The sequence below is a fragment of the Ranitomeya variabilis genome, chromosome 4, assembly GCF_051348905.1.
Source record: "Ranitomeya variabilis isolate aRanVar5 chromosome 4, aRanVar5.hap1, whole genome shotgun sequence".
In the NCBI taxonomy this organism is placed as follows: Eukaryota; Metazoa; Chordata; class Amphibia; order Anura; family Dendrobatidae; genus Ranitomeya; species Ranitomeya variabilis.
The window spans coordinates 197,193,747-197,216,903 of NC_135235.1; the positions used below are offsets into that span (position 1 = coordinate 197,193,747).

The 23,157-nt window shown below is 40.9% G+C and overlaps 1 protein-coding gene across 7 annotated transcripts in view; it reads left to right on the forward strand.

Annotated features, from left to right (window-relative positions):
- PTPRH (protein tyrosine phosphatase receptor type H) overlaps nt 1-23,157 on the forward strand; it is a 212,314-nt gene that overhangs the window by 149,782 nt on the left and 39,375 nt on the right. For 2 of the 7 annotated variants that reach the window (XM_077259547.1, XM_077259550.1), the window contains 5 exons: nt 6,176-6,436; nt 8,160-8,420; nt 12,962-13,222; nt 14,696-14,956; nt 16,837-17,097. In XM_077259547.1, coding sequence (XP_077115662.1) covers nt 6,176-6,436; nt 8,160-8,420; nt 12,962-13,222; nt 14,696-14,956; nt 16,837-17,097 — 1,305 coding nt within the window. The remainder of the gene's footprint in view (nt 1-6,175; nt 6,437-8,159; nt 8,421-12,961; nt 13,223-14,695; nt 14,957-16,836; nt 17,098-23,157) is intronic. The other 5 variants (XM_077259548.1, XM_077259549.1, XM_077259551.1 and 2 more) reach the window with 5 other exon arrangements.

A 23,157-nucleotide genomic window follows, 5' to 3' on the forward strand; every position in this document is an offset into this window, starting at 1 on the left:
TAAATGGAAGCATGAGTTCTGCTGTCTACCAAGAAATCCTAAAGTAGAATGTCCTGCCTTCTGTTCGTGGTCTCAAATGGAAGGGCACTTGTGTTATGCAGGAAGACAGTTATCCAAAACACACCAGCAAGTCCACCTGTGAATGCTTTAAAGAAATAAAATTAATACTTTCAAGTGGCGTAGTCAAAGTCCTGATCTTAATCTGACTGAGATGCTATGGCAGGACCTTAAAAAGGCTGTTCATGCTTGGAAACCCTTCAATGTGGCTGAATTGCAACAATTCTGCAAAGGTGAGCGGGCCAAAATTCCTCTACAGCGTTGTATAAGGCTACTTTCACACTAGCGTTTTTTGCAATCTGTCGCAATGCGTCGTTTGGCCGAAAAAACGCATCCTGCAAAAGTGCTTGCAGGATGCGTTTTTTCCCCATAGACTAACATTAAGCGACGTATTGCGACGGATTGACACACGTTGCGCCGTGTTGTGGCAGACCATCGGCACAAAAAAACGCTACATGTAACGTTTTTTGCCACCGACGGTCCGCTTTTTCTGACCGCGCATGCGCGGCCGGAACTCCGCCTCCACCTCCCTGCACTTCCCCGCACCTCACAATGGGGTGGCGGATGCGCTGGAAAAATGCATCCGCTGCCCCCGTTGTGCGGCGCAGAGAACGCTAGCGTCGGTAACCTCGGCCCGACGCACTGCGACGGGCCGAGCCCGACGCTAGTGTGAAAGTAGCCTGAGGGCTGTCCCACACGTCCAGATAATTCCGGTACCGGAATTAATCGGTACCGGAGTTATCCGTGTCCGTGTGCCTGGGAACTCACGGAGGCCATACGTGCGGCACACGTGTGCTGCCCGTATGGCGAGTGGGTACCACACGGAGCGTGTGGTACCCACTCTGCATCATGCTGAAGCCGCGATTCATATGTTCCCTGCAGCAGTGTTTGCTGCAGAGAAAATATGAATAATAGTGTTTAAAATAAAGATCTATGTGTCCGCCGCCCCCCCACCCCCTGTGCGCCCCCCCGCTGGTCAGGAAATACTTACCTGGGTCCCCCGTCGGCTATCGCTCCTTCCTGGTCTGTTCGCGGCTTCTCTACTGTATGCGGTCGATTACACTCATGAATATGTGGCTCCACCTCCAATAGGGGCGGAGCCGACTATTCATGATTGTAAATGAGCGGCCCCACGTGACCGCATACAGTAAGCCGCGGCCAGACCAGGAAGGAGCGACAGCCGACGGGGGACCCGGGTAAAGTATTTTCTGACCAGCGGGGGGGGGCGCACAGGGGGTGGGAGGGCGGCAGACACATAGATCTTTCTTTTAAACACTATTATTCATATTTTCCCTGCAGCAAACGCTGCTGCAGGGAACATATGAATCGCGGCTTCAGCACCATGTGGGGGGGACAGCGCTTACTGTAGCGCTGTCTCCTGCACGCACACGGACCCCAGACGGAGAATGTCCGTGTGAGGTCCGTGTTTTACACGGACCCATTGACTCTATTGGGTCCGTGTAATACGTGCGCTCCCACGAACACTGACATGTCTCCGTGTTTGGCACACGGAGACACGGTCCGCAAAAAATCAATGACATCTGAACAGATGCATTGATTTTTATGGGTCTACGTGTGTCAGTGTCTCCGGTACGTGAGGAAACTGTCACCTCACGTACCGGAGCCACTGACGTGTGAAACCGGCCTAAGACTCATTGCCAGGTATCGCAAATGCTTGATTGTAGTTGTTGCTGCTAAGAGTGGCCCAACCAGTTATTAGGTTTAGGAGTTAATCACTTTTTCACACAGGACCCTGTAAGTTTGGATTTATTTTTCCCTTAATAATAAAGACCTTCATTTATAAACTGCATTTTGTGTTTACTTGTGTTATCTTTGTCTAATATTTATATTTGTTCAGTGATCTGAAACACTTGAGTGTGACAAACATGCAAAAGAATAGGAAATCAGGAAGCGGAAAACACTTTCTCACAAATGTATGTCATTAGTATAAGTATATGAACCTTCAGGACTAGTGAATAATTTGAAAACACCTGACTTTAAACACACCTTCAATCAATTGGTTGACAATGAGGTATGAGTGAGTGACCTGATTTATTTAAAGAACAGGGAAATATGAAAAATTGACCTGCACAACACATGTTTGTGAGAGTGAAAAGATTTCTGACAAACTCAGAAAAATTGTTGACTGGAAAAAGATTTCAAAATCATCTCTAAATAGTTTGGCTTCTACCAATGTATAGTCAGATTATGTTCAAATGGATGAAATTAAAAACCATTTTTACTGACCAAATGAATAGTCTACCAACATAGATCACTGCAAAAGTAAGGAAACCAAGGTAACCTCTAAGCAACTAAAGGCCTCTCCCAAATTAGCTAGTGTTAATGTTCATGAGTCCATCAGGAAGACACTAAATAACATTGGTGTCCATGGCAGAATTTCAAGGAGAAAGCCACTGCTCTCCAAAAAGAAGACTACTCGAACAACGTTTTTTTTAGATGGATGAAACCAATTTACTGTTTTGGGAAAAAAACGCTGTATTACAGCATTACAAACTTATACCATCTATGAAACATGGGGTGATAGTATCATAGTTTGGTCCTGTTTTTCTGTATCTGGACCCTCGTTGATGGAACAATAAATTGTGAATTATACCAGCAAATTGTAAAGGAAAATATCAGGATACTTGTTCATGAGCTCAATCTTAAGAAGAAGTAGGTTACACAGCAAGACAATGACTCAAAGCACACAATATGTTCTACAAAAGAAAAGGTTAAAGAAGGAGAAAGCTAATTTTTTGATATGGCGAAATCAAAGTTCTGACCTTAAATCATATAGAAATATTGTGCAAGGACCTGATGCGAGTAGTTCATGGGAGAAAATCCACGAACATAACAATTGAGGTGGTTCAGTAGGAGGGAGTGAGCTAAAACTCCTCCAAGTTGATGTCCTGGCCTAATCAACAATCACTGAAAATGTTTGGATGCATTTATTGCTGAATGAGGATGTCACATGAGCAAGGGTTCACATACTTTTGTCAGTCGCAATCACGTGATATTGGATAATTTTCCTTTTTAAAAAATTTTTAAAAAAAAAGTCTAATATTTTTTATTTTATTAGATTTTGGTTTTCTTTATCTACTTCTAGGACTTGAGTGAACATCTAATGTAGTTTTAGGCAAAATGTATGGAAAATTATGAACGATCCACAAACTTTCAGTTTAGTGTGCATCATAGTGCATGTATATACTGTATATATTATACACACACAGTCATGGACAAAAATGTTGGCACCCTTCAAATTGTTCCACAAAATAAATGATTTCTCCCAGAAAACTATTGCAATCACACGTTTTGTTATACATATGTTTGTGTATTGGGAAAACATAAAAAAAAAATGAAAATAAGAGTCAAAACCCCAAAATGGGCCTAAGAAAGTTGTTGGCACCCTCAACTTAATATTTGATTGCACACCCTTTGGAATAAATAACTGCAGTCTCTTCCTATAACAATCAACAAGCTTCTTAGGCTACGTTCACATTTGCGTTGTTGTGTGTTGCGTCGGCGACGCATCGGTGACGCAACGCACAACGCATGCAAAACGCATGCAAAACGCATTGTTTTGTGACGCATGCGTCCTTTTTTTGCTTGATTTTGGACGCACAAAAAATGCAACTTGCTGCATCCTCTGCGCCCTGACGCGTGCGCCGCAGTGACGCATGCGTCACAAAACGCAAGTGCAACGCATGTCCATGCGCCCCCATGTTAAATATAGGGGTGCATGACGCATGCGTCGCCGCAGCGGCGCCCGACGCTGCGTCGCACAACGCTAATGTGAACGTAGCCTTACACCTCTCAGCTGGAATTTTGTAGCACTCTTCTTTTGCAAACTGCTCCAGGTCTCTCATATTTCACCTTCTCCCAACAGCAATTTTAAAATATCTCCACAGGTGTTCAATGGGATTTAGATCCAGACTCATGGACACTTAGCTGGCCACTTCAGAACTCTCCAGTGCTTTTTTTTTTCCATCCATTTCTGGGTGCTTTTTGAATTATGTTTCGGGTCATTGTTCTGCTGGAAGACAAATGACCTAGGACGCAAACCCAGTTTTCTGACACCGGGCACTTTATTGTGACCCAAAATCCTTTGGTAATCTTAAGATTTCATGATAACTTGCACATAGTAAAGGCGCCCAGTGCCAGAGGCAGCAAAATAATCACAAAACATCTTTGAACCTCCCCCATGTTTGACTGTAGGTACTGTGTTCTTTTCTTTGTAGGCCTCAGTCCATTTTTGGTAAACAGTAGAATAATGTGCTTTACCAAAAAGCTCTATCTTGGTCTCTTCTGTCCACAAGATGCTTTCCCAGAAGGATTTTGGCTTACTCACGCACATTTTGGCAAACTGCAAGCTAGCTTTTTTTTTTCTCTGTGTCAGCAGTGGGGTCCTCATGGGTCTCTTCCCATAGTGTTTCATGTCATTCAAATGTTGACGCATACTTTGCGCTGACACTTATGCACCCTGAGCCGGCAGGACAGGTTGAATTTCTTGGGAACTTTATTGGTGCTGCTTATCCACTAACTGGACTATCCCACATTGCAACCTTTCATTAGTTTTACTCTTTCATTCACATCCAGGAAGATTAGTTACACTGGCATGGGTTGTAAACCTCTTGACTATGTTGAGCACCATAGAAAAGGGAACATCAAGAGCTCTGGAGATGGATTTGTAACATTGAGATTGTTGATATTCAACAATTTTGATTTCCAAGTCCTCTGACAGTTCTCTTCTCCTGTTTCTGTTCTCCGTGCTTAGTGTGGCACACACAGACACACAATACAAAGATTTAGTCAACTTCCCCCCTTTTTATCTGGTTTCAGGTATGATTTTCATATTTCCCACACCTGTTACTTGCCACAGGTGAGTTTGAATGAACATCACATCGTTGAAACAAAGTGTCAGGACTCTGAACATTTTTATTACCTTTTGTGCATTACTGCCCTTTTCCAAGATGGTGTCTTTGGTCTCATGTGCACTGTGTCTTCCTGCTATAAAACTCTGCCTTGAATCCAGCTCCTGACTCTGGTGACTCCCTGGCTATATACCTGCTCCTGTGAACCTGTGTTGAGATCCTGCTACTTTGCTCTGAGTTCCTGCTGCATACACCAATTTTCAGTAATCCTCCTTCATCTGCTGCTCGTGTTTACTTCCATCTGCATTTGCTGGACATGTAATCTGTTGCTGCTCTGCAAAAACCTGAGACTATTACCAAGGTCTCCCTGGTTGAGCTAAGATATTATTTGAACTGCCTTATAAGCATAGCTATCTGTGTTTGGACTAAAACAAGGACTTATTTGTGTCAAGTATCCTCAAGAATAATTGTGCTTCTTAGACTTTCTGCGTGATTGCATTTTCCTCTGAAGTTTCCTATAGACTGCTAAGCTGCGTTCAATATTTACACCAAGTGTTGTGGACTTGAGTTTCTCTCTGCACCTGTTTGAATCACCGTGTAATAATACAGACTTTACCACTTCTAAAACTTTGTCCTGTAGTTGTCTTGTTTCATTCAAAGAGTCTCCTGAGTTATCCCCTATAATTATTACACAAAGTTGTTTATCCACAATTTTGGAAAGGTGCCAACAATGTTGTGCAGCCTATTTGCCTTTTTTCCCTGTTTTCTTTGTGGTGTTCCAATACAGACAAAGGAAATAAACATATGTATAACAAAGCATGTGTAACTGCCATAATTTTATAGGAGAAATACTTCATTTTCTGTAACAATTTCAAGAGTGCCAACACTTTCGGCTATGATGACTGTGTATATAGAATGGAGAAGTTCTGGGCTGGCATTTGGCAAGTGAATATTTATTGTGGCACAGCTACATGTATAGTCATTAGCTTGTGCTTGCAGCCATTGGTTTCTTGCACGTGACTGCCCATTTTTTTACCTATTGAAAAAATGGCAAAATGTTTTATCTCTGTAAATCATTAATTCCCTCAAAAGGTGCCATACTGTACATATTATGTTCATTTTGGATAGAATGTGTCATTGTGTTTAAACTTTTCCATTTACACCTTTTGAGAAAAAAATCCTTTTACTGAAACTTACGACAAATAAAAAGGGGTCACAATTTATAATTTTGGTATTTGTTTTCCAAGTGCCCTCCATTGTCACGAACGTACAGATAACAGCTGTGTCGGACACATCCGTGAACCTCACATGGACACCGTCCTCTGACCCTAATAATAGCTCATACACCTATACTGTGAAATATGGGTCTAATAATAAGACTGGTATAACGACAAGCACCATAGGGATAACAGGCCTATCCCCGGGAACAGTTTACAGCTTCACCATCTATGCAGTCACCAGTAATGGAGCCTCTAGCAAACCATCTACTGCTGTTAGCACAACAACACGTAAGTTCATGTCCTACACTGTTTCTAAGCTGCGTTTTTAGGGTCTACACTGCAATTATGGTAAAACTGCAGCAAATCCCCTCATCTGTCTGTTTCATGGAAGAACTTAGATTGGGTTGTGCTGTAGAAATACTGTAGATCTATTTGTAGAGATTACTGATTATTACCATGCACAAACGAGAGAAAGGAAAATAAAATGTACAGAGCTATTGAATGTTCCTACAGATATAGCTGACGCCCCCAACCATTCAGACATAGAAATGCTTGTTTGACATGGAAACTACATATACATTACAAAATGAAAATTACTGGAATTAAATTGTGCCAAATTTTTTAGACTTTTTTTTTTTAAAGTTGCAATTGTTCGGCCAAGAACATCTGGAATCACTAAATTCTGCCCAAAAAGTAAAAAAAAAACAGGTGAGCACACATAAAATAGACTTAAAAAAAAAGTGGAAAATTAGAATTATTGGGTGTAAAGAAATAAAGGTGCAAAATGAAACAAAAAAGCAACCAATTAATAATTGTATTTCCTCATGTACATCACCATGGAATTAATAGTGCTATATAAATAAATAATAATACTTGTGCCTATTTTATTCTATCTTTGTCTATTTTATATGTTCTCACCAATTTTTTTTTCTTTTTCATTTTTTCAATTTGTAAGTGGAATTTAGCAATTCCAGATCTTTTCACCTGATTCATCAGTTGCAACTTTTTAAAAAATGTCAAAATTTAGCAAAACTTTACTCTAGTGCCCCTGGTGTATTTTTAAGCATGCCAAAATGTTTATGCAATTTTGTTACTGATTCTAGTTATGTATTTCTGTATTTACGGGAGTTCTGGTGATGAATTCATGTACTGATGGTGATTCTATATTTCTGTACTGTTGGTGGTTGTGATGTTGTATTTCTGTGCTATTGGTGGTTCTGGTGATGTATTCATGTACTAATTGTGTTCTGGTAATGTGCTCACGTACTATTCTGTTTATCGTGATGTATTTATCTACTAATGGTGGTTCAGGTGATGTATTAAAATGCTGATGGTAGTTCTAGTGATGCATTTCTGTACTAATGGTCATTTTGACGTTATATTTTAATATGGTTGGAGGCTCTGGTGATGTATTCATGTACTAATGGTGGTTCTGGTTATGAATTTCTGTGCTAATTCTAATGTGCTGTTTTAATCCTGTACACATGTAGCAATCCACAACTTGGTATATAACCCAAAACATGTTTATTTTAATAAAGTATTTTGCCATCTCAAAAGTTAAAGGTTACTACATCTATATTTATGTTATGAACATTAATTATAACATTAAGAACTGTGGCATGCCAAATCCTAACAGTGTGTAATATGCTTACTGAGAGATTCTGTGCTGGTATTCTGTAGATAACTATTTTTATTGGCACTACTACATATTTAATCACACCTATTGTCTAGTTTATGCTTCCATCTAGTGGTGTCAGAAAAGTGAAGTGCCACTTGTTGCTTATTAGAAAAATGACAAAATGGTGTCTAATATTAATATCTGTAAATCATTATTAATTCCCACAAAAGGTGTCACTTGTATTGTGTTAATTTTAATTTTAGACACAACGTGTCATTGTGTCAAGCTTTTATATTTACACTCAATTTCCTAAAAAAAGCAATTATTTTATGGAAACTTTTGGCAAATACAAAAGGGATCACAAATTTAATTTTTTGGTATTTATCTTCCAAGTGCCCTCCACTGTCACAAATGTACAGATAACAGCTGTATCAGACACATCCGTGAACCTCACATGGACACCGACCTCTGACCCTAATAATAGCTCATACACCTATACTGTGAAATATGGGTCTAATAATAAGACTGGTATAACGGCAAGCACCATAGGGATAACAGGCCTATCCCCGGGAACAGTTTACAGCTTCACCGTCTATGCAGTCACTAGTAATGGAGCCTCTAGCAAACCATCTACTGCTGCCAACACAACAACACGTAAGTTCATACCTATGCATTATACTGGTTTTCTAGCTTCAATTATAAGGCGCCCATATCTCTTCTGTACAGAGGATGATGGGCCCACAGCTCTTCTGTACACAGGATGGGCCCATAGCTCTTCTGTACACAGTATGATGGGCCCATAGCTCTTCTGCACACAGGATGGGCCCATAATGCTTCTGTACACAGGATGATGGGCCCATAGCTCTTCTGTACACAGTACGATGGGCCCATAGCTCTTCTGCACACAGGATGGGCCCATAGCTCTTCTGTACACAGTATGATGGGCCCATAGCTCTTCTGCACACAGGATGGGCCCATAACGCTTCTGTACACAGGATGATGGGCCCATAGCTCTTCTGTACACAGTATGATGGGCCCATAGCTCTTCTGCACACAGGATGGGCCCATAGCTCTTCTGTACACAGTATGATGGGCCCATAGCTCTTCTGCACACAGGATGGGCCCATAACGCTTCTGTACAGAGGATGATGGGCCCACAGCTCTTCTGTACACAGGATGATGGGCCCATAGCTCTTCTGTACACATTATGATGAGCCATCAGCTCCATATATATAGTATGATGCCCCACAGCTCTCTATAAGCAATATGATGCCCCATAGCTAGCTATATATATCATACGATGTCCCTAAAGCTTCATAACGAAAGCATGATATCCAATACCCATGTAATGCTTCCCACACTGTATGATGGGCTCACAAATTAGTCCCCACACATTTAATGAGTCTATTATAGTCCCCCCACTGTATGATGGTGCACACAGTAGTACCCACACGTTATGATGCTCCCACAGTCCCACTATAAGTTCTATTAAAGTAAAAATAAATCCATAAATAAAAACATATATATTAAATGAACCCCAGATCCTGTTGAGTCCTCCAGTAGACGTTGGCAAGGCATGGGTGGACCTGAGAAGGCAGAGGGTCAAAAAACCTTAAGTGATTGCAAAAAATCTACAGCAAGATTTGGTGGCAGCAGGCACAAAGATTTCAATGTGTACAGTATGGAACAGCGTGGCCTCAAGACATGAAAACAACCTCACCCTTTGAGCCCATAAATATTCTTGCTCTCCTGAAATTTCATCCTGTGTTCCTAACCGGCATCATGTGGTCACTTTGTGAAGGGAGCAGCAACTTCTGAGTATACCATCAGGGAGGGTTTGGACCCTTTCACATTTTGGTCTTCTAAAATGGATGAGTGGCCTGAGCTCGCCCCACATGCCCTGGAGGTTTTATTGTGCCCGGCAGCCAGCGCTCTCTCAGAACGTGTCTTCAGCGCTGCTGGTGGTGTCCTGAAGGGTAAGCACAGCTGAGCTGTCCCCTGAAAGTGTTGACCACCTAACTTTCATTAAGATGAACAAGTTATGAATCTCCAAGGACTTTTGCACCCCAATCGCAGACTGTACAGACTAGGTGATATTGCATTTTTTTAGTGCATTAATGTCACGTAACTGCACTCTGTGATATCTTTAGTGTGGCTTCTCTGCCTGCTGTGGCTGCTGCTGCTGATGTTAACACACATTTCTGGAAATATGAACTGTCATGGTTGGTCTACATCTGCTGTGTTAGCTGTAGTGGAAGATGTGTTGGTCCCAATTATACTATTTCTATTCTCGTGAAAGTTATTCCGCTTCGGTGGTGTCAGGCCCTCATTTTTTTAAATTTGAACACTCCTGGTTGGGTGTCCATCTGCTGTATTGGGTGTAGTGAAAGACCTGTCTGTCTCTATTCTACTATTTCTACTGTGGTGAAATTGATGCCACTTCTGTGGTGTAAGGCCCTCATTTCTTTAAATGTGAACACTCCTTGTAGGGTGTCCATCTGCTGGATTGGGTGTAGTGGAAGACCTGCCGATCCCTATTCTACTATTTCTACTGTGGTGAAATTGATGCCACTTTGGTGGTGTCTGCCAATAATTTTGGGAAATGTGAACACTCCTGGTTGGGTCTCCTTCATGCGTGTTGCCTGTAGCAGTGGACCTCCGAGACAGTCAGGCCTCCACTTCCTTGTACTTAACTACCTGTGTTACTATCCTTAAATTTTTCTGACAATGGCAGTCTAGAAAGCTGATATTTGTGCCACCTGAGTGTGGTTCAGCATGAATGCAGGTAGAGGTGTTGCATGTGGTTTCAGGGCTCCCAGCAATGGGGCCCTGCACTGATCCGTCACCCACCACTTGACCTGTGATGTTTATTGGAAATCTTTAAATGCTGTCCCAGACGCCGATACCTCATGCCTGGCTGATTGCTGCAGTTCCATGCTGCAATTTGTACTGTGGGTGAATTGAGGCCACTTTCCTTGTCTGTCCCTCATTTTATGTGTTTTGGCAGCATTTGGGGCCGTTCTAAGGTGCTGTACCTGCGTTTATTTTTGCCTCCCATTGACGCGAAGGGCATTCTACTATGTTCGACAAATATTCGACTAATTATTCGGCGAATATTGCAAATTCGGCGAACGTATTCAATTTAAACAATGAAATATTCGCTCATCTCTAGTCAAAACCCCCAAATGGGCCTGAGAAAGTTGTTGACACCCTCAACTTAATATTTGGTTGTGCACCCTTTGGAATCAATAACTGCAATCAATCGCTTCCTATAACAATCAACAAGCTTTTTACACCTCTCAACTGAATTTTTTTTACCACTCTTCTTTTGCAAACTGCTCTAGGTCTCTCATATGTGAAGGCGCCTTCTCCCAACAGCAATTTTAAGATCTCTCCACAAGTGTTCAATGGGATTTAGATCCAGACTCATGGCCAATTAGCTGGCCACTTCAGAACTCTGCAGTGCTTTTTGTCCATCTATTTCTGGGTGCTTCTTGAAGTATATTTGGGGTCATTGTTCTGCTGGAAGACCCATGACCTAAAATGCAAACCCAGCTTTCTGATTCTGGGCACTACATTGCCACCCAAAATTCTTTGGTAATCTTAAAATTGCATGGTGCTTTGCACATAGTAAAGGCACTCGGTGCCAGAGGGAGCAAAACAACCCCAAAACAACTTTGAACTTCCCCCATATTTGACTGTAGGTACCGTGGGCTTTCCTTTTGTAGACCACATTCCATTTTTGGTAAACAGTAGAATAATGTGCTTTGCCAAAAAGCTCTGCCTTGAGAAAGCTTTGCCTCCTCAGAGAGGAGCATTGCACGGCGAATAAGCCTCCTTGCCTTGACAGGCCAGAGCTGGTATGTCACTCTCCAGAAGGAGAAACCTTACCCCTTAGACCTCAGTCCAGAGCCTCTCACCTAGCCAAATCAGTACTCATGCTTCGCACTGACGAGGGCCAACAGTCAGAAACACCGTTCTTATCCTAAGTCATATTGCAAGACTTGTTAAAGGGTTGATTGTGACTTGTAGAATCGCTACTTCCAACAGGTGGCACTATAGAGTTCAAGTCCTCTTTTTCTCCGAAGAGGCAATTTCCCTTGGTCTCATCTGTCCACAAGATGCCCTCCCAGAAGGATTTTGGCCTACTCACACACGTTTTGGCAAACTGCAAGCTATCTTTTTCTCTTTGTCAGCAGTGGGATCCTCCTGGGTCTCCTGCCGTAGTGTTTCATGTCATTCAAATGTTGATGGATACTTTGCACTGACACTGATGCACCCTGAGCCTGCAGGACAGGTTGAATTTCTTTGGAACTTGATTGGTGCTGCTTATCCACCATATGGACTATCCCACATTGCAACCTTTCATCAGTTTTTCTCTGCCGTTCACGTCCAGGGAGATTAGCTACAGTGCCATGGGTTGTAAACCTCTTGATTATGCTGAGCACCATAGAGAAAGGAACATCAAGATCTCTGGAGATGGATTTATAACCTTGAGATCGTTTATATTGTTCAAGAATTTGGGCTCTCAAGTCCTCGGACAGTTCTCTTCTTTTTCTGTTCAACATGGTTAGCGGGCACATAAATACACGCAATGCAAAGATTAAGTCAACTTCTCTTTTTATCTGGTTTCAGGTATGCTTTTCATATTACCCACACCTGTTACTTGCCACAGGTGAGTTTGAATGAGCATCACATGCTTGAAACAAAGTTGTTTATCCAAATTTTTGGAACGGCGCCAACAATGTTGTGCAGCCTATTCGCCTTTTTTCCCTGTTTTCTTTGTATTGTTCCAATAGAGAAAAAGGAAATAAACATGTGTATAACAAAGCATGTGTAATTGCCATAATTTTATGGGAGAAATACTTCATTTTCTGGAACAATTTCAAGAGAGTGCCAACACTTTCGGCTATGATGACTGTGTATATAGAATGGAGAAGTTCTGGGCTGGCATTTGGCAAGTGAATATTTATAAAAAATGTGAAAAAATGGCAAAATGTTTTATCTTTGTAAATCATTAATTCCCCCAAAAGGTGCCATACTGTACATATTATGTTCATTTTAAATTTGGATAGAATGTGTCATTGTGTCCAAACTTTTACATTTACACCTTTTGAGAAAAAAATCCTTTTACTGAAACTTACGGCAAATAAAAAGGGGTCACAATTTATAATTTTTGGTATTTATTTTCAAAGTGCCCTCCATTGTCATGAACGTACAGATAACAGCTGTGTCGGACACATCCGTGAACCTCACATGGACACCGTCCTCTGACCCTAATAATAGCTCATACACCTATACTGTGAAATATGGGTCTAATAATAAGACTGGTATAACGACAAGCACCATAGCGATAACAGGCCTATCCCCGGGAACAGTTTACAGCTTCACCGTCTATGCAGTCACCAGTAATGGAGCCTCTAGCAAACCATCTACTGCTGTTAGCACAACAACACGTAAGTTCATGTCCTACACTGTTTTTTAGGGTCTTCACTGCAATTATGGTAAAACTGCGACAAATCCCCTCATCTGTCTGTTTCGCGGAAGTAACTTAGATTGGGTTGTGCTGTAGAAATACTGTAGATCTATTTGTAGAGATTACTGATTATTACCATGCACAAACGAGAAAAAGGAAAATAAAATGTACAGAGCTATTGAATGTTCCTAGAGATATATAGCTGACGCCCCCAACCATTCAGACATAGAAATGCTTGTTTGACATGGAAACTACATATACGTTACAAAATGGAAATTACTGGAGTGAAACTGTGCCAAATTTTGAGACTTTCTTTAAAAAAAGTTGCAATTGTTCAGCCAAGAACATCTGGAATCGCTAAATTCTGCCCCAAAAGCAAAAAATAAAATAAAAAAACGGGTGGGCACACATAAAATACTTAAAAAAGTGGAAAATAGTATAATTGAGGGTAAACAAATAAAGGTGCAAAATGAAAGAAAAAAGCAGCCAATTAATAATTGTATTTGTGCCTATTTTATTCTATCTTTGTCTATTTTATATGTTCTCGCCAGTTTTTCTTTTGCTTGTTTTTTCAATTTGTGAGTGGAATTTAGGAATTCCAGATGTTTTCGCCTGATTCATCAGTCGCAACTTTTTTTAAAATGTCAAAATTTAGCAAAACTTTAGTTATGTTGTATTTCTGTACTATTGGTGGTTGTGGTGATGTATTCATGTACTAATGGTGTTCTGGTAACGTGCTTTGTACTATTCTGTTTATGGTGATGTATTTATCTACTAATGGTGGTTCAGGTGATATATTAAAATGCTGATGGTAGTACTAGTGATGCATTTCTGTACTAATGGTCATTTTGATGTTCTATTTCAATATGGGTGGAGGTTCTGGTGATGTATTCATGTACTAATAATGGTTCTTGATATGCATTTCTGTGCTGTTAATGGTTCTAATCCTGTACACATGTAGCAATCCATAACTTGGCAGATAACGCAAAACGTGCTTACTTTAATAAAGTATTTTGCCATCTCAAAAGTTAAGGGTTACTACATCTATATTTATGTTATGAATATTAATTATAAAATTAAGAACTGTGGCATGCCAAATCCGAACAGCATGTAATATACTTACTGAGAGATTCTGTGCTGGTATTCTGCAGATAATAATTTTTATTGGCACTACTATATACTCTATTTAATCACACCATCCAGTGGTCTCAGATAAGTAAAGTGCCACTTGTTGCTTATTAGAAAAATGACAAAATGCTGTCTAATAATAATATATGTACAGTAAATCATTACTAATTTCCCCAAAAGATGTCATTTGTATTGTGCTGATATTAATTTTGGGCACAATGTCAAGCTTTTACATTTCCTAAAAAAAACCCAATTATTTTATGGAAACTTTTGGCAAATAGATAAGGGCTCGTAATTTACAATTTTTGGTATTTATTTTTCCAAGTGCCCTCCACTGTCACAAGCGTACAGATAACAGCTGTATCAGACACATCCGTGAACCTCACGTGGACACCGTCCTCTGACCCGAATAAGACCTCATACACCTATACTGTGAGATATGGGTCCAGTAATAAGACTGGTATAACGACAAGCTCCACAGGGATAACCGGCCTATCCCCGGGAACAGATTACAGCTTCACCGTCTATGCCGTCACCAGTAATGGAATTACCAGCAAACCATCTACTGCTGCCAACACAACAACACGTAAGTTCATGTCTATGTGTTATACTGTTTTTCTAGCTTCAATTTTAAGATGGGCTTCTTTCTCGTTAACTATTTTGTTGACTTTTTGAGCAAAAGGATGCGACTTTTTGAATGATGTGCAAAAAAAATCTCTCCAGAGAGGGGGGACTGGACTGAAGTTGTGCCATATTTTGAGACTTTTTAAAAAGTTGCAATTGGTGAATTAGCCAGTGACAACTGGAATCGCTAAACTCCGCGCACAAAGCAAAAAGAAACAAACGGTTAGCACACATAAAGGAGCAAATAGAAAAGGTACAAAATACAAAAAGCTGGAAAAAATAGAGGCGCAAAGGCAGTAAGTATTGAATTAGGATTTAAGTTTTTATTTGAGCATTTTTTTGTGTTTTTCTTTGCATTTTTATGTAGAGCATGTTTTCACTGAGCGCCTGTACTTGGTTTGAACAGTCATTCTTCGCTGACAGTCCTTTTGACCCCTTCATTCCGAGGCCAATTTCCATTTTTGCATTTGCGTTTTTTCCTCCTCTTCTTCCCAGAGCCATAACTTTTATTTTTCTGCCCATATTGACATATAATGGCTTCTCTTGTTGCAGGACGAGTTAGTACTTTTGAATGACACCATTCATTTTACCATATAGTGTACTGGAAAACGGGAAAAGAATTCCATGTGTGGTGAAATGGTGAAAATAAAACACAATTCTGACATTGTTTTTTTGGGAATCGTTTTTACAGTGTACATTTTTGTAGTTAAAATGTACATGCAGTATTAATCTCCTCATCAATATGATTACAGTGATACTCAACATTTCCAGTTTTTTCATTGTTTTAGTGGTGAAAGAAAATCAGAAGTTTGCAAAAAATTGGTTTTGGGTTGTGTTACCATTTTCCAAGATTCGTAACATTTTTGGTTTTCTGACAATGGAGATGTGTTCTGACATATGTTCTGCAGGGTGAGGCAAGGTTTTTATTTGTACCATTTTAGGATAGATTTGACTTTTTGACCCTTTGTGACAGCCTTTTTTGTGGAATTGTGGATCTTAATTTTAATTAAGTACCGCATATGTGTGTTTTGTTTTTTTAAAAAAAGATTTATATCTTTATTTTCAATGGGGGGAAAGGTGATTTTTTTTATATTTCTTTCAGATTTCTTTAAAACATTTTTTTTTTTTACTTTTTACTATTATTGTTAGCCCCCTTAGGGGACTTGAACATGCAATCGTCCAATCGTTTGTGCTATATACAGTGATGCGACAGCATCGCTGCATATAGCAGAAATCACAAAATAGGTATTTGGCACAACTTTGCTCCACTTCCCCTGGTGTATTTTTAAGTATGTCAACATTTTTATGCAATTTTTGCAACTCTATTGGTGATGTATTTCTGTGCTCACCGGAGTTCTGGTGATGAATTCATATTCTGATGGTATTTCTATGTTTCTGTACATTTGGTAGTTGTGATGTATTTTTGTACTGTTCTCATGATGTATTACTGTACTAATCGTGTTTCTGGTGATGTGCATTACTGTACTAATCGTGGTTCTGGTGATGTATTTATGTACTCAAGGTGGTTCTGGTGATGTACTCCTGTACTAACAGTGGTTCTGGTGTTGTATTTCTGTACTTGTGGTGGCTTTGGTGATTAATTTCATTACAGTTGGTGGTTATGTTTATGTATTTCTGTACCAATGTTATATTTCTGTATGGTTGGTGGTTCTGGTGATGTATTCCTGTAATGTTGGTGGCTCTGGTGATGCATTCCTACGCTGTTAATGGTTCCGATCCTGTACACATATAGCAATCAATATTTTGACAGATAACCTGACACATGGCTATCTTAATAGAGTATTGTGCTTTCTGACAACTTTTTGGTATTTGTCTTCTAAGAGTCCTCTTCTGTCACGAACTTGGAGGTTGCATCTGTAACAAACACTTCTGTGACCCTCAAGTGGACACCGTCCTCTGACCCTAATAACAGCTCATACACTTATACTGTGAAATATGGGTCTAATAATAAGACTGGTATAAATGCGAGTACCACAGTAGTAACAGGCCTAGCCCCAGGAACAGATTACAGCTTCACCGTCTTTGCTGTCACCACTAATGGAACTTATAGCAATCCATCTAATACTGCTAATACAACAACACGTAAGTTCATATCTGAGTTACGCTGTTTAATACTGTTTTTGTAGCCCAGTTTTATATACAATTGTGGTAAAATCGTAGCAGATCCTCTACTCTCTCTGTCCTAGTGAAGACTTGGGTTGGGTTGTGGTGTACATTTGTAGAGATTAAGGATTATTACCTTGCGCAAACAATTAAAAAAAAGAATAGAGGATACAAAGGCATTGAGCGGTCATAGAGATAAAGTTGCCAAGAGTGTTCCTGAGTCAGAGATGTAGTTAGGTGTTCTGCTTAAGGGGTTGAAACATCTGAGTAGGTCCTTATCCATATACCCATGTTTACAACCATGGTGGTGCATGCTATTGCTGAAAATCTCTATACAAAGCCTAACTCTGATATTACTGACATATGGTGACCATATAGTGGTAGATAATGATGCCAGTATATAGTGACTCACAGATTGCATTCTCTTTTTTTATGGGTTTTGTCACTTTTCCAGTCTTTTCAATCTAACTCAGATGACCATGACCACTTCTTCCAGCCTCGATTTGTCTGCAGAGTTTACAACAAAGCCACGTTTGACTTCACAGTTCCAGCACCGTCCACATCTATTCTCAATCTGCACAAGCTACTGCATCCCATTGACACCCCCAATATAATGTTTTCTGCTGCCTTATTGTCCCTATGAATATGCTATGAAATGCTATGCGGCACAAAAACAGTCCTCCTCTTAGTGCCCCATATAATAATGTCCACCACTGGTAAAATTGCTACACGAGAAAATATTATTTCCCTGTATAAGTACACTAGAAAACATTTTTGCCCAAGAAAGTAATAATTCTCATGTGCCCCTAAAATAATAATGCCTTTTAAATGATGATTTAATATTGAATAATGTTCACTGAGTCCTCGAATGAACAGCTCTCCTATACACCGTACAATTCTCCCTATACACAGTATGATGGGCCCATAGCTCTTCAGCACACAGTATGATGGGCCCATAGCTCTTCTGCACATAGTATGATGGGCCCATAGCTCTTCTGTACACAGTATGATGGGCCCATAGCTCTTCTGTACACAGTATGATGGGCCCATAGCTCTTCTGCACACAGTATGATGGGCCCATAGCTCTTCTGCACACAGTATGAGGGGCCCATAGCTCTTCTTTACACAGTATGATGGACCCATAGCTCTTCTGTACACAGTATGATGGGCCCATAGCTCTTCTGCACACAGTATGAGGGGCCCATAGCTCTTCTTTACACAGTATGATGGACCCATAGCTCTTCTGTACACAGTATGATGGGCCCATAGCTCTTCTTCACACAGTATGATGGGCCCATAGCTCTTCTGTACACAGTATGATGGGCCAATAGCTCTTCTGCACACAGTATGATGGGCCCATAGCTCTTCTGTACACAGTATGTTGGGCCCATAGCTCTTCTGTAGACAGTATGATGGGCCCATAGCTCTTCTGTACACAGTATGATGGGCCCATAGCTCTTCTTTACACAGTATGATGGACCCATAGCTCTTCTGTACACAGTATGATGGACCCATAGCTCTTCTGTACACAGTATGATGGGCCCTCAGCTCGTCTGTACACAGTATGATGGGCCCATAGCTCTTCTGTGCACAGTATGATGGGCCCATAGCTCTTCTGTACACAGTATGATGGTCCCATAGCTCCTCTGTAGACAGTATGATGGTCCCATAGCTCCTCTGTAGACAGTATGATGGACCCATAGCTCTTCTGTACAAAGTATGATGGGCCCTCAGCTCGCCTGTACACAGTATGAGGGGCCCATAACTCTTCTGTACACAGTATGATGGGCCCATAGCTCTTCTGTACACACTATGATGGGCCCATAGCTCTTCTGTACACAGTATGATGGGCTCATAGCTCTTCTGCACACAATATGATGGGCCCATAGCTCTTCTGTACACACTATGATGGACCCATCGTCCTTCTGTACACAGTAGGATGGGCCCATAGCTCTTCTGCACACAGTACGGTGGGCCCATAGCGCTTCTGTACACAGTATGATGGGCCCTTAGCTTTTCTGTACACAGTATGATGAGCCCTCAGCTCGCCTGTACAGTATGATGGACCCATAGTTCTTCTGTACACACTATGATGGGCCCATAGCTCTTCTGTACACACTATGATGGACCCATCGTCCCTCTGTACACAGTATGAGGGGCCCATAGCTCTTCTGCACACAGTATGGTGGGCCCATAGCTCTTCTGTACACAGTATGATGGGCCCTTAGCTTTTCTGTACACAGTATGATGAGCCCTCAGCTCGCCTGCACACAGTATGATGGACCCATAGTTCTTCTGTACACACTATGATGGACCCATAGTTCTTTTGCACACAGTATGATGGATCCATAGCTCTTCTGCATACAGTATGATGGACCCATAGCTCTTCTGTACACAGTATGATGAGCCCTCAGCTCGCCTGTACACAGTATGATGGACCCATAGTTCTTCTGTACACACTATGGTGGACCCATAGTTCTTTTGCACACAGTATGATGGACCCATAGCTCTTCTGCATGCAGTATGATGGACCCATAGCTCTTCTGTACACAGTATGATGGGCCCTCAGCTTGCCTGTACACAGTATGGTGAGCCCATAGCTCTTCTGTACATAGTATGATGGGCCCATAGCTCTTCTGTAGACAGTATGATGGACCCATAGCTCTTCTGTAGACAGTATGATGGGCCCTCAGCTCGTCTGTACACAGTATGATGGGCCCATAGCTCTTCTGTGCACAGTATGATGGGCCCATAGCTCTTCTGTACACAGTATGATGGGCCCATAGCTCTTCTGTAGACAGTATGATGGTCCCATAGCTCCTCTGTAGACAGTATGATGGTCCCATAGCTCCTCTGTAGACAGTATGATGGACCCATAGCTCTTCTGTACAAAGTATGATGGGCCCTCAGCTCGCCTGTACACAGTATGAGGGGCCTATAACTCTTCTGTACACAGTATGATGGGCCCATAGCTCTTCTGTACACACTATGATGGACCCATAGTTCTTTTGCACACAGTATGATGGATCCATAGCTCTTCTGCATACAGTATGATGGACCCATAGCTCTTCTGTACACAGTATGATGAGCCCTCAGCTCGCCTGTACACAGTATGATGGACCCATAGTTCTTCTGTACACACTATGGTGGACCCATAGTTCTTTTGCACACAGTATGATGGACCCATAGCTCTTCTGCATACAGTATGATGGACCCATAGCTCTTCTGTACACAGTATGATGAGCCCTCAGCTCGCCTGTACACAGTATGATGGACCCATAGTTCTTCTGTACACACTATGGTGGACCCATAGTTCTTTTGCACACAGTATAATGGACCCATAGCTCTTCTGTACACAGTATGATGGGCCCTCAGCTTGCCTGTACACAGTATGGTGAGCCCATAGCTCTTCTGTACATAGTATGATGGGCCCATAGCTCTTCTGTACACAGTATGGTGGACCCATAGCTCTTCTGTACACAGTATGATGGGCCCATAGCTCTTCTGTACACAGTATGGTGGGCCCATAGCTCTTCTGTACACAGTATGGTGGGCCCATAGCTCTTCTGTACACAGTATGATGAGCCCTCAGCTCACCAGTACACAGTATGAAGAGCCCACAGCTCCCAATAAATAGGACACCCTACAGCTCGCTATAAGAAATATGCCCCACAGCTTTCTATATACCATAAGATGTTCCTACAGCTCCATAATAAAAGCATGTCTAATACCCAGTACAATGCTTTCCACACTGTATGATGGCCCCACACAGTAGTCCCCACACATTTATTGTGTCTGTTGTAGTTCCCACACTGTATGATGGTGCACACAGTAGTCCCCACACTTAAGGGTGCTCCCACAGTCCCACTACAAGTTCTATTAAAGTAAAAATAAATCAATAAATAAAAACATATATATTAAGCAAACCCCAGATCCTGTTGAGTCCTCCAGTAGACATTGGCAATGCATGGGTGGACCTGAGGAGGCAGAGGGTCAAAAAACCTCAAGTGATTCCAAAAAATCTACAGCAAGATTTTTGGCAGCAGGTATTGAGATTTCATTTTGTGTGGTAAGGACTAAGGACCAGCGCAGCCACAAGACATGAAAACCAGCTCATGCTTTGAGCCCATAAATATTCTTGGTCTCCTGAAATTTCATCCTGTGTTCCTAACCGGCATCACGTGGCCATTTTGTGAAAGGAGCAGCAACTTCTGAGTACACGGAAGGTCACTTAGCTGTATTCTTGGGTACGTGCAGTGCCTGTCTGCGCCCCTCCTCGTACTCTGATTAAAATGATAGAGAGTACGGATGTTCAAATGCAAGAAGGAATGGAAGCTTCTTAAGATGAAATCCAGCCAATAAGTCTGCACTACGGCATGGCATTTCACACAAAAGACTGCCATATCTGGTAATGAAGTATATTGCAAAATCTCTTCATTTTTCATTCAGCAATTGATTGTACGAAACTAAGTTTTTAGTTAATTTTTTAATGACTGCACAAATATGCAGAAACCGGACTGCCGTTAACAATAAGCAATAGGGGTTTTATCTCCTTGTAGTATGGTGATTTTATCTAGTCACATTAAGGTGGTGATATGCAGTTACTATATGCTGATATTTTTCCGGTACTGTATCTTTGTACTGGTATTGTCCAAGTACAGTATGCTGGTATTATCCCGGTACTGTATCTTTATACTGGCATTATCTAAATGCTGTCTCTTTATGCTGGTATAGTCCAAGCACTGTGTGTTAGTATTATCCCAGTACTATATCTTTACTGTATATTGGCATTATGTAAGTGCTGTATCTTTATGCTGGTGTTGTTCAAGTACTGTATGCTGGTATTATCCCAGTACTGTATCTTTATACTGGTATTATCTAAGTGCTGTATCTTTACGCTGGTATTGTCCATGTACTGTATGCTGGTATTATCCCAATACTGTATCTTTATACTGGTATTGTCCAAGTACTGTGTGTTGATATTATCCCAGTACTGTATCTTTATACTGGTATTATCCTTGTATTGCATGTTTATGCTGATATTATCCAAATACTGTATGCTGGAATTGTCAAATTGCATTATGGGGGTTATTTAGTAACAGCATGATGGTGTTCAGTCATGGTGGTAATAATATTAATCTATGTATTATTTTTGATGCAAGGGCTAATCTGTATATAGAAATTCTAGTGTCATCATGTTGTGCCCTATGTTTCCCAAAAGAGTGTATGTTTCTTGGGGAAACACAGTCCACACAACTGAAACCAATGGACCAGTCTGTGTGGTTGGAAACTATTACAAGTAACTTTACATTTAGAAATACTTTATTGTTATGGCTAACAGATCTAGTGTATTATTACAATTGCTCAAGAAAAAGGGATCATGATGATACAGGGAATAAATGTGCCTTTAATGTTGGCACACTTCGTCTTCGTGCTTAGGGCATTGTAAGCTGTAAACAGAGTCCTCCATAATATATTCTTGTTTTATCAGAAAGATTGTCTCAGTATTTCCCAAAATAGATATTTCTAAGGCCTAATCATATTCATAATGCAATATACAATTTCACGACGCCAATATATTAACATTTCGAAACCGAAGAAATGATGTCCTGATGGGGAAAGTGATTTCACGGAATCAGTGTGTCCAAGTCACAGGGCTACAAATCAATGGATGTAAACGGGAATCTCCTATTAGCTGTTTAGAATGTCAAGTCTTTGTCAATTCTAAGTAAACTAGGAGATATCATAGGGTCAATATCCTCATGTGGATGGGAGAAATGCCGACGCTTTTGTATCAGACAGGACAACAATAAGATGGGAGCCTTAGAGAATTTCTTTGTAAAAACACAAGATGGCCTTTAAGATTTTGCTTTGGCAGAAATGTGATCCACTCTATTAATATAATTACTTTGTACTAGTTGTTCCTATAGGTAGGCATGTCCCATTAGGGAATATCTAATTGTGTCTGCAAGCATAAGGTACTGTATGATGAAATATGAGGAAAACTATCAAATCAGCACCATACGCCACCACAACGGA